This window comes from Vulpes lagopus, chromosome 16, assembly GCF_018345385.1.
Source record: "Vulpes lagopus strain Blue_001 chromosome 16, ASM1834538v1, whole genome shotgun sequence".
NCBI classification, from domain to species: Eukaryota; Metazoa; Chordata; class Mammalia; order Carnivora; family Canidae; genus Vulpes; species Vulpes lagopus.
In genome coordinates this window covers 15,542,090-15,554,852 of record NC_054839.1, presented here as the reverse complement: position 1 = coordinate 15,554,852, position 12,763 = coordinate 15,542,090, and the positions used below count along the sequence as shown (strand labels likewise).

The following is a 12,763-nucleotide window of genomic DNA, read 5'->3' as shown; positions in this document are numbered from 1 at the left end:
AGTGAAAGCTACTTTCTCCTCTTGCCTGATCCACTGTGAACATCCTGCAGGTCTCCCTGCTTCTGTTAGTGGCTTTCTTTATTTAGTCTATTCTCAATATAGCAGCTAGAGTGATCTTACTAACTCCTGAGCAGACCTCATCAGAGCTCTTCTCAAAACTCTCCAGTGGTCCCAACTTCAAGTAAAGCCAAAGTCTTCCAATGGCCAATAGAGTCCGCAAGACCTCCTCTCTTGCACTGGCCATACCCCAAGAAGGTGCATGATTTCTCCATGAAGCTTTCCCTTGCCACCCTGCCTAAAACTGTCTTCTCCCTATCATATACACAATCTCCTGAGCCCTTTCCTTGCCTCATTTTTTTCTCTTTAGCACTGTATTTTACTTATTTATCTTATTATTTGTTCTCTCAAGAGAATTTAAGTCAAGGGAAGGTAGGGACTATTACCTATTTTTGCTGTTATATCCCAAACATCTAGAACAGGAGTGGGCAGACATTTTCTGTAAAGAACTAAACCACAAATATTTTAGGCTCTGCAGGTCATACAGTCTCTGTAGCAACTATTCAACCCTGCAACTGTAGTCCACAGATGACAATATATAAATAAATGAGCATAGCCATGTTGTAACAAAACTTTATTTACAAAAACAGCAGACTGGGATCCCTGGGTGGTGCAGTGGTTTAGCGCCTGCCTTTGGCCCAGGGCACGATCCTGGAGACCTGGGATCAAATCCCACGTCGGGCTCCCGGTGCATGGAGCCTGCTTCTCCCTCTGCCTATCTGCCTCTCTCTCTCTCTCTGTGTGACTATCAAAAATAAATAAAAAAAATAAAATAAAGATCTTTTAATAAAAAAAAAAAAAACAAAAAAAAACAAAAACAAAAACAGCAGACTGGATTTGACCTGCAGGTCATAGTTTGCCAACTCCTTTAGAACATTACCCGGAGGACAGCAAGCACTCAAAATTATTTGTTAAATCGTTGAATTAGTTAAAACACTATTTCTGGCTAGAATAAACCTAGAATAATAGGTCTAGTTCTAGATGACACAATAGAAAGCATTGATAGGGACGCCCTGGGTGGCTCAGCGGTTGAGCGTCTGCCTTTGGCTCAGGGTGTGATCCCGCAGTCCCAGGATCGAGTCCTGCATCAGGCTTCTTACATGGACCCTGCTTCTCTATGTCTCTACCTCTCTCTCTGTCTCCCATAAATAAATAAAATCTTAAAAAAAAAAAAAAAAAGACATTGATAAACCAAAGCATAATTCAGGCAGATGGAAGAGGATCTGAAAACCCTGCCATTTAAAGACAGTTCCTAAGAACTAGAGACAATTCTCTGAAAGATTTCATGGATCCACAGGCTATCATGTGGAGGGGAGAGTCAACTTGCTGTATGTTGACATAAAAAAAGAGAGATACACAGATGGGTAAAAAACACCCATAAAGAAAACTGGCTCAATACAGCATTCTCCTGGTATTCCAGTATGAAGATCTGTAAGAGCAGTAATTTCCCCACTGCACAATGTCTGGAAGGGATTCCTGTAGTGAGTATAAACTCAGATCTCTCTCAACCAACCCTGTGATTCTTACATTGTAAGTAGGGCAGACAGGAGCAAGGCGAGGGAAAAAGAGCAGATAGCCCCATGAAGAGGCCAGCACAGAAGTGGCCATGGAACCAGGAAATGGAATAAGAAGCGAAGCCCTAGGAGGAACGAAGCCCATGTACTTCACTGAGTACAGGACTGGGGAGGAGATTAAGTATGAAAGTTGGCTGGGATGACACAGGGCAGGAGTGAGACCTTGAATGACTGTATCAAACACCTTCAGGTGGTGGGGAGGGGCATCTACAACACTTTATCGCTGGTCTCAGGAGCCACTCCCCCTTTCCACAATTCTGCATCCTACATATGCCCATCCTCCCCTCTGAGAAGACTCCCCACCTTCTTTACACAACCCTCTACCTGGGCACATGTCACAGATCTGCAACAGGGCCCACCTGACCTGTAGGGATTGACTTAACTCTCATAGCAAACTGCTAGACATGTGGACCACACTTTCTAGCCCACCTCATGGTCACAGGCAACCATGTGATTGACACGTGGCCAAAAAAATTTGTGTGTAAATAATGTATGAGACTTCCAAGTTCCAAGCCAGGGACACAAACACCAACCACAAACAACTTCTTTCCAGTTGAATGAAGAGGACTTGATGGAGAGGACCCAAGGACAGAGCCACAGGATATAAAAAGTCCAGCTGCTGGGTAAGTATGTAGTGTAGTTCTCCACCCCTAACAACTCAAAAAGGACTACAAACATGAGATTAAGTGTGCTTTGTTTTGTAACTAAGTCACTACGATTTGGGGCTTGTTTTGTTCAGTAGCTAACAATATTTACAGAATTAAATAGACTAGATCGTGTGAGCTCTTTGAGAACAGGAATGTTATTTTTATGGATTTGAATTCAGCAACAAAAAAGGCACTCAAATATTGGCTGAAAGAATTACCAAACCACAAGGGGACTGGGACAGTACCCCTGGCCTCCCACTGAAAGAATTACCAAACCACAAGGGGACTGGGACAGTACCCCTGGCCTCCCACTCCCCAAAACAGAAAAGGATTTTAAGGGCGGAGAATGAGCTCAGAAAAGTAGTTCCCAAACCTTAGCATGAATCATTCAAAATTCTGTTTAAAAAATTCTGATTTCAGGATGCCAACACTTCCCCCCTTACCACCAGATTATGTTTCTATGAGTAAGGATAAGACTACGCAATTTACATTTATCCTCTATCAGGTAAATAAAACTATGGCAATTTACAAACAAATGTTAAGTTTACAAATGCTTAAGTAACAAGAGGAAGGTGGCATAGCTATTTTTTTTTTAAGATTTTATTTATTTATTCATGAGAGACAGAGAGAGAGAGAGAGAGGCAGAGACAGAGGCAAAGGGAGAAACAGGCTCCATGCAGGAAGCACGATGTGGGATTCGATCCTGGGACTCCAGGATCACGGCCGAAGGCGGTGCTAAACAGCTGGGCCACCGGGGCTGCCCAACATGGCTATCTTTTAATATTTATTCACTGTTTACCAGTATTTGGTTCGTTTAATACTCTCCAACAACCCTATGAGATGGGTATCATGATTATTCCCATTTTACAGATGAGGAAACTTGCCTATGATCACATCATAGATTTATACCCAGATACTTTAGCTCCAGGTGGGGCACTGCTCCACTGTATCTCACCTGGATTAGGGCTCAGAGGTGTATAAATGGGCCTTTAGCAATGGTGCTATGAAGCAATACAGGCATCAGCCTGCTTTCCCCCCACTAGCCTCCTACAACCCTGGTAACCAACCCAGTGGTTCACTCAGAGGCAGCTGCCCGTCATCAATCAGGACCCCAATCTTGGCTCTGAAGGCCCTGCACAGACAGAACAGTTAGAAAATCTACCTCACTTCATAAAAAAAAAAAGTCCAGTTATGAGAGAAATGGTGGAAGACGAGACTCAAAAAGCAGGTTCAGAAGGATTCTGAATGCCACCCTTAAGAACCTCTCTACATAAATATATAAATATATAAAATAAATAAATAAATAAATAGAACCTCTCTTAAAAAGCAGTATAGAAATGGGAGAAGTTCTTAAGCTCAAGGATGGCATGGATTTTAGGGGAAAGACTAGTGGCAGGAAGACCCATTAGGAGGAAGAAAAGCCAAGAGCATAAGCAGACACTGAACCGAGGAGTGGGACCCAAGCCCCAGGAGTGTGGGTACCTTTATGCATTCCCTTCTGCTCTCACAGTCACATTTGGACACACTTGCCAAAAGAACTCCAAGGGCATGCCTAAAGCTCAGTCAATGGCATTTGATGTCAGCAAAGTCGGCAAGAACTGATAGGTTCCCTCTTTAAGAACTGGATGGCCAGGGGCACCTGGGTGGCTCAGTCAGCTCAGGTGGTGATCTCAAGGTCCTGAGTTCAAGCAAGCATCCCCACATGAGGTTCCACGCTCAGCATGCAGTCTGCTAGTCTCTCTGCTCTTCACCCACCCACCCCCTCACATGCTTGCTCCCACTCTCTCAGATAAAATCTTAAAAAAACGGGGTGGGGGTGCGCAGCTTGGGTGGCTCAGCAGTTTAGCGCTGCCTTTCGCCCAGAGCCTGATCCTGGAGACCCGGGATTGAGTCCCACATCAGGCTCCCTGCATGGAGCCTGCTTCTCCCTCTGCCTGTGCCTCTGCCTCTCTCTCTCTCTCTCTCTCTCTCTCTCTCTCCCCATCTGTCTCTCATGAATAAATAAAATCTTTAAAAAAAAAAAAAAAAACAACAGATGGCCAACAACATACTGACAATTCAAGAGACAGCATGATGAAGAGAGGGTAGGAAAACATGTCTCTGATGCAAGCATCTATAAAGAGCATATTCATTCACTAACATGACTTGTAAATGTCTGCTGGAGTCAGCATACTCATTTATTCATTCGGTCAACCAGTGTTTACCTGTCGGAGCTAGAGCTGGGCAGACAAGAGCTGGAGTATTCTGGCCACTGCATGTGCTGAGGATGTGAGAAGAAAACCCACTGGTGCACTGAGACCCACTAGCTAAGCTGTTCCTGACAAAGCACCCAACCTCTCTGCACCTGCATTTCCTCACATGTGAAAATGTATTCACTGCCTTATAAGATTGAGAATGGACTGAGATATTACCACAGCAAAAAAAGTCTGAGCCGACAGGAATCACTCAATAGCCATTAAGGATGATCAGTATTGTTCTCTAATCGGACCCATCTCTGAGGGCTCTAAGTGCCCAGGGGAACTCAAATGCAGATCCCTAAGTCCCACCCAGACCAACCAGAATACCTACAGAGAGGGAAGGACCCTCATCTACATTTTTAAGGTATCTTGAAAAATACTGCTGAAATAGGTAAACATGAGTTTTAAGTTCTAAAAAAAAAAAAAAAAAATAGGGCAGCCCAGGTGGCTCAGTGGTTTAGCCCCGCCTTCAGCCCAGGGTGTGATCCTGGAGACCCAGCCCACGTCGGGCTCCCTGCATGGAGCCTGCTTCTCCCTCTGCCTATGTCTCTGCCTCTCCCTCTCCCTGTGTCTCTCATGAATAAAAAATAAAATAAAATAAATAAATAAATAAATAATAAAAATTAAAAAATAATCTTACCCTCTGCTAGTTATCTTACTGTATGTATATAATGTAAAGAGATCTTTGAATGGATCCATCTTTGGGGCCCCTGGCTAGCTCAGTCGGTAGAGTAAATGATTCTTGATCATGTGGTTTTGAATTCAAACCCCACTTTGGGTGTAGAGAATTACTTAAAAATAAAATATTTAAAAACTAAAAATAGGATGCTAGAGTGGCTCAGAGTCTGTTGGGCATCTGCCTTTGGCTCAGGTCATGATCCCAGAGTGTCTCAGGGTTCTGGGATCCAGTCCCGCATCCAGCCTGCTTCTCATTCTGCCCCTTCCCCTGCTCCTTCTTGTTCTCTTTCTCTCTCTCAAAGACATAAAATCCTTAAAAATTAAACAAAAATAAAAATGGATCAATCTTTTAATGAATCTCAAACTTAAATTCCAGTTCTTCAGGAGCCCCCTACCCATAACCACCCAAGGCCTTAACCATAGATTAGGTGACTTTGCATTAAAAATCATCCCCAGGGATCCCTGGGTGGTGCGGCGGTTTGGCGCCTGCCTTTGGCCCAGGGCGCGATCCTGGAGACCCCGGATTGAATCCCACATCGGGCTCCCGGTGCAAGGAGCCTGCTTCTTCCTCCGCCTGTGTCTCTGCCTCTCTCTCTCTCTCTCTCTTTGTGACTATCATAAAAAAAAAAAAAAAAAAAAAATCATCCCCAGTCTCCCAATTTCAAAGCTCAGATTATTCATTTACAGGTAGCTACACAGATATTGCAGGGCCAAAAAGAAGAGTCAAGTCCATTCCAAACCCAGACCTTCCCATTCTATTACTGGCAACCACCTTCATACAATTCATCAGCACAGAAACATATAATATTTGCAGGGACTTAGAGTTCACATACAGAAGAAACCCACAGAGGCAGGGTTTCCTGGCCCCATGGAGAAGTTACAGGAGAGATTTAGGATAAAGGCTCATGCTGTGTATGTCCCTGGACTCCACACACCAGGCACCACCTGCGAGATACAGGAAGGGGGGGTGGGGATGGGGATGATCCCCTGGAGAGCTCAAGGGCAAATTACCTACTTGACACACCTGAATGAACACTAGTTAAGCCCTCTCAGGCCGAGCAGATGAAAAACTCTAAGGATAAAAACAAAAAAATCAAACAGAAGCTTTAAGAGATAAACATTTAATTTTGTTACTGCTAATTTCACTGCAGGGGCTATCTTGTTTGGGGCTGAAGTTATTGTACATATTTGCCAAAAACTCTAAATGAAGACGGGAACAGGCTGAGGCCAGATAACGGGCCCTGAAAAGCTAACCCAGCCTCCTACAAAATTTCGATTTGATTGTTAACGAGCAACAGGAGATTAATATTAAAAGGCACTCTGGGGATCCCTGGGTGGCGCAGCGGTTTGGCGCCTGCCTTTGGCCCAGGGCGCGATCCTGGAGACCCGGGATCGAATCCCACGTCAGGCTCCTGGTGCATGGAGCCTGCTTCTCCCTCTGCCTGTGTCTCTGCCTCTCTCTCTATCTCTCTGTGACTATCATAAATAAATAAAAATTTAAAAAAATAAAAAATAAAAAAAAAATAAAAGGCACTCTGGAGAGGCACGTAGGCTCAGTTAAGCGTCTGACTTTTGGTTTCCACCTGGGTTATGATCTGAAGTGGTATAGGATCCTTGGGCTCCGTGTAGTCCCTTGGCCTTCTCCCTCTGCTCCTCCCCCACTTGCCCACGCTCTTTTTCAAATTAATAAAAATAAATAAAATCTTAAAAAATAATAATAACAGGGCAGCCCAGGTGGCTCAGCGGTTTAGCACTGCCTTCAGCCCAGGGCGTGGTCCTGAAGACCCAGGATTGAGTCCCACATCAGGCTCCCTGCATGGAATGGAGCCTGCTTCTCCCTCTGCCTGTGTCTCTGCCTCTCTCTCTCTCTCTCTCTCTCTCTGTCTCTCATGAATAAATTAAATCTTTAAAAAAAATAAAATAAAATAATAAATAATAAAAACAAAGGGCATTCTGGGGGCACCTGGCTCAGTTGGTAGAGCTTGCCAACTCTTGATCTCCAGGTTGGGAGTCTAAGCCCCATGTTGGACTTAGAATACTAAAAATTAAAATCTTAAGGGGCAGCTGGGTGACTCAGTCGGTTCAGTATCTTCAGCTTAGGTCATGATCTCAAGGTCTTAAAACCCCCAGATACACATCAGACTGAGGCTCTGAGTGGGGAGGCTGCTACTTCCTCTGCCCCTCCCCCATTCATGCTCATGTGGGCACATTCTCCAGCTCTCAAATTTTTTTAAAAATTAAAATCTTAAATAGTATTCTAAAATAGTGTAAAACCTCAGTTTTAAAGGAAACATCTCAAATAAATAAAACATCCTCAAAAAATAATGAAATAAAATGAAAGCTCCCACTGCATTGATGACCACTATGCACTGAAGGCCTAATGTAGCCACCCTCTGAAAAGCATGACAGCACTCAGCATCTGCACTTCCCTCCTCAGCTCTGAGCTCTGAGAGGTCTCCAGTCCATTTGACACCAGTGGCAGTCACCCTAATAGCATTCATTTTTCAAGGTGATCATTCTCAGATTGAGCCAGTGTCAGAAGAGTAGAATGTAGCCCCTCTCCAGTGGCCTGATGCATGTGGCCAAACCCTCCTCAACTCCCTTCTCTGGGGACAGGTCCTGAGCTGCTAACCGAGGGAACGAGGATAGACAGATAAATGTAGAACACATCTGCACAGCAGGGGAGCAGGGATGCATCCAGGGAGTCTCAGGGGACAAGACCATCTATTGCTCAGCTGGCTAAGCCTACACCACTTATTTCCAATAGTGGAAAGAGGAAGAATGGTTCAATAAACCATGATGAGAAAATGGGCTGTTTTGGAAAAAATGGGGCCTCATACCAAATACAAAAGGAAATTCTAGCTGACTTTAGTATTAGAAAATGCTTATGGAGATTTAGATGATGCTGGAAACTGAGAAAGATATATTACAGAGGAAACAGGAAAAACCAAAAAGAAAACCTCAATTTTTAGATATATATAAATTTAAAATCTCTGACCTAGGAGCACCTGGCTGATTCAGTCCATAGATCATGCAACTCTTGGGAGTTGTGAGTCTAAGCCCCATACTGAGTGTACAGATTACTTAATAATTTCTTAAATCTTTTTAATTCTTAAAAAGAATCTCTGATCAAAATTAACAGTCAAATGAGGGATCTTTGGGTGGCTCAGCGGTTTAGAGCCAGCCTTCCAGCCAGGGCATGATCCTCGAGTCCCGCGTCGGGCTCCCTGCATGGAGCCTGTTTCTCCGCCTCTCTCTCTCTCTCATTAATAAACAAATAAAATCTTAAAAAAAAAAAAAGTCAAAGAAAATCTGAAAAAATATAAGCACAATTGCAAGCTATTTCAAAAATATAAATGCCTCGGGGCACCTGGGTAACTCAGCCAGTTAGGCGTCTGCCTTTAGCTTAGGTCATGATCTCAGGGTCCTAAGATGGAGCCCCACACCAGGCTCCAAGCTCTGCAGGGTGTCCGCTGCTCTCCATTTGGGTTCTCTCATTCTCTTTCATGTAAACAGACTGTTAAACAGACAGAGGAGCCTCATAGGAAAAAAATCTAATACACAATTCAAAGATACAAAAAAAAAGCTCCTTTTCTATAAATCAAATAAATTCAAAACCTTGATATTTTTAATCTTTGACTTAGAAAAAAAATTCAGGTACTTAAAATTGACAATGAAATATGCACACAAATCACTAGAGGGTCAGTTGGTCCAAAATAGTTTTGCCGTTCACCAGTTATTCCACTTCTGGAAATAGAGAAAAATATATGGACATGGATATGCATTACACCATAATTAGAAATAAACTAGGATCCTTGGGTGGCTCAGCGGTTTAGAGCCAGCCTTCCAGCCAGGGCATGATCCTCGAGTCCCGCGTCGGGCTCCCTGCATGGAGCCTGCTTCTCCCTCTGCTTGTGTCTCTGCCTTTCTCTGTGTTTCTCATGAATGAATAAATAAAATCTTTAAAAAAAAATTAGAAGTAAACTATATTCGGGATACCTGGGCGGCTCAGTAGTTGAGCATCTGCCTTTGGCTCAGGGTGTGATCCTGGCGGTCCTGGGATCGAGTCCCATATCGGGCTCCCTGCAGGGAGCCTGCTTCTCCCTCTGCCTGTGTCTCTGCCTCTGTGTCTCTCATGAACACACAAAAATCTTTTTTTAAAAATGGAATAACAGAGCAGCCCGGGTGGCTCAGTGGTTTAGCACTGCCTTCGGCCCAGGGCATAATCCCGGAGACTCAGGATCGAGTCCCACATCGGGTTCCCTGCATGGAGCCTGCTTCTCCCTCTGCCTGTCTCTGCCTCTCTGTTTCTCTCATGAATGAATAAATAAAATCTTAAAAAAAAAAAAAAATGGAGTACAATGCCAATGGAGACAGGGGCTTAAAGCAGTGAGCCAGGCTCAACTTTCCATCAGTATCACCTGGAGCACCGATTTAAGCCCACCTTCCAGTTTCCAATAACAGAATTGGTCTGGAATGGGTGCCAGAGAATGTGCATTTCTAACAAGCTCCCAGGTGGTGGCGATGAAGGTGTGAGAGCGATGCTTTGAGGACAGCTGCCCTAAAGCATGCTAATAGGTTTTATGTGCACACCTCACCTCCATCGGCACCAACTTTTAAGAAAAGTCCGGCCTACAAGTACAAAGCTATTGGGACGCCTGGGTGGCTCAGCGGTTGACCACCTGCCTTTGGCTCAGGGCCTGATCCCAGGTCGGGGGATCCAGTCCCACATCGGGCTTCCTTCAGAGAGCCTGCTTCTCCCTCTGCCTGTGTCTCTGCCTCTCTCTCTCTCTCTGTGTCCCTCACGAATAAATAAAATTAAAAAAAAAAAAATAAAAAAAAAAAAAAAAGCTGTGTTTAGAATAGCCTTCTCCATGCATTTAAGATCAAGTATCCCAAAAGAAGCAGCTCAGTACAGCAGCTGCAAACACAGGTTCAGGAGCCAGACTGCCTGGTTTGGGATCCTGTTCTACCAATACACAGCTCGGTGATCCCAGGCCACTTAACTTGCCTCTGCTTCAGTACCATCAGGTGCAAACAGGGATAAGCGATCTTTCCCCACAGCAGGGAAACTGCATATGAGTGCCTACCAAAGTCATCAATCAAAAGTCCTCACCTTCCCATTTTCATGCACATGTATTGTGAAAAATCTATAACTAGAAGATACTTCCTTGGGGTGCCTAGGTGGCTCAATCAGTTAGGTGTCTGCCTTCAGCTCAGGTCATGATCCCAGGGTCCTGGGATGGAGCCCCACATCAGGCTCTCTGCTCAGCAAGGAGTCTGCTTCTCCCTCGCCCCCACCCCCCATGCTTGTGCGCTTTCTCTCTGAAATGAAAAAAATAAAGTGCTTACAGAGTTTCTTGTCCTGCCAGAAGGAGACATTTGCCTACTTTATTATTATTTATGATAACCACACCCAAATTCCTTCTTCTACCCATATTCTTCTTTGAGAGGGGCCAAACGGCCAAGAGATGTCCCCACACTTACCAAATACACCACAATCAAAACAAGCCTAAGAGAGCAGTCATCCCCTCGGGATCTCTAAGGCTTTCTATAAAAAGTGTAAATATCAGAATGTAGGAATGATTAAAGCTTTGGAGTTAGTTTAGGGTCAAGAAACAAAAGATCTAATAATCAAACAAGTAGAACTAAACCCCACAGGCTCCAGCCCACCTAGTAGTCCCAGGTACCACATGGAAAACCAGCCGCCAGCTCTATCTCCCAAGCCACTTTTCACCTATTTGTTTTCTCCCAGCTCAGGGACCCTCCAGTGATTGTAGGGCCATAGGACTCCTGGACAAAACCACCTGCATTAACAGCATGGGTCACTACTCTCTAAGGGGTAGACATCGGGGAAGCACCCCACAGGCTTCAAGGACCCCATCTCCAGGGCGGTCCTCCAAGGTGGAAATGGAAATACCTGCGAAAGCGTCAGTGCAAAAACATACTCCACCGTCGTTATGTATGTCCCAGACCAAAGCAAAATGTGTCAGAGAAGTGTTCCCATTCATTAAATAGAAAACAAAGGATTTTTTAAGCACACGAAAGTCGCCCCGACTGGATGCCAGAACCCAAAGTGTGAGACGCACGCGGGCGGTCAGGGAGACACGGTCCCACACACACGGGGAGCCCGGTGCGGCCGCAGCTCAGGGTCACGGAAGGGCTATGGGAAGAGGTGGGGGCGCTGCGGGGGATGGCAACGGTCCAGGGTTGGCTCCCATAAGGGAAGCTGTTGGAGAGCGGCTTGCTTAGGAAGACAAAGGTGCCGCTTTAGTTTACAAGGGCGAATCCCTGAGCCGTGCCGGGTCCAATCAGGTCTCCCCGTGGGCAGTCCCTCTCCCCGGGCAGCTGGTTCCCCGCTGGCCCCCCGCTGCCCCCCCCCCCCCGCCCCGTGCCCGGGCTCCAGCTGCTGCTGCTGCTCCTCCTCCTCCCCCTCCTCCCAGGCGCCAGAGGCCGGCGCGGCCGCGAGCGTCACGGCAGGGAGCCCCCCGCCACCGGCCCTGCTCCCGCCCACCCTGCGCGCCGGGACGCAGACGCGGCCCCGCGGCCGACGCGGGAGGCCCACGGGAGGCGAGCGCTTCCCCGCCACGACCCTCTGCCCTCCCGGCCCGGGAGCCGGCGGCGGCGGCGGCGGGAGGTCGCTCACCAGAACAGCACGCGCGAGCAGAGGTTGGCGTCCTGCAGCGGGTTGGGCTTCACCTCCGGGTACACTGGCAGCATCCTGGCGCCGGGGTCGCGCTGCTCGGGAGGCGCGGGCGGGGATGCTGGAGCTCGGGCGGCGCGCAGGTCCTCGCGGCGGGAGCCGGGGAACCTCCGGTTTCCGGGAGCTGAGCGCCGACGGGCCCGCCCCGTCCCCGCCCCCCGGGCCTCGCGGCGGCGGCGGGGGCCGGGAGCAGGGGGCCGGGGCCGGGGGCCGGGAGCGACGGCCTCGCGCGGGCCGGGCCGGGCCGGCGGCCACCACTCTGCCCGCAGCCCGCGGAGGTCGGAGGCGAGTCGGCCGAGCTCGTGGCCCGCGGGCCGGGCGCGGAGGCGCACACGTGTTCTCACCTGGCTGCAGACTTTGCAGAAGTTGGCGCGGCGAGCCCCAGCCCCCAGCGGCTGTGCGGGGGGAGGCGCCGGCTCGGCCCAACCGCCGGCTCGGAAACGCCCCCTCGGGGGCAGCTCTCAGGACACGTGGGAGGGCGGCCCGAGGCGTTAGCGCACCTCCTGGGCTTGCTGCCCTCATCAGGACCAGACGGGGGTGGGGGGTGCCGCGCGGGGTTCGCTGCGGTGCGAGCCAAACGTTTGGCCTCGGACAGCAGCAGGAGCTCGCGCGGCTCTTTGTAGAGCTGCAAGACCTAAAGAAAGGCAACAGGGGATTGAAAGGGCTCCTCGGATTTGGGAAGACGAATGCACGCGCTCGCTGGCCGCAGGCTTTTGGCATCTCCCAGGTTGCACTGCACAGAGGAGCTCTCGCCACCTTGTTGCCGCTCTCCGAGACTGGGAAGGGGAGCTATGGAAAGGGAGCCCGCCTCAGGAGGTCATTCGTCGTGCCCTCGCCTGAAGGCAGGATGAAAACGGCCGACAGAAC

The 12,763-nt window shown here is 47.8% G+C and overlaps 1 protein-coding gene across 2 annotated transcripts in view; it reads right to left on the bottom strand.

Annotated features, from left to right (window-relative positions):
- ABCC4 (ATP binding cassette subfamily C member 4) overlaps window positions 1-12,050 on the bottom strand; it is a 247,433-nt gene extending 235,383 nt beyond the window's left edge. For both annotated transcript variants that reach the window (XR_005984058.1, XM_041731078.1), the window contains exon 1: window positions 11,840-12,050. Coding sequence is in view for 1 of the 2 variants with exons in the window: in XM_041731078.1 (XP_041587012.1) it covers window positions 11,840-11,913 (74 nt within the window). In the remaining variant the exon portion in view is untranslated. The remainder of the gene's footprint in view (window positions 1-11,839) is intronic.
- Between the last annotated feature and the right edge of the window lie 713 nt (window positions 12,051-12,763).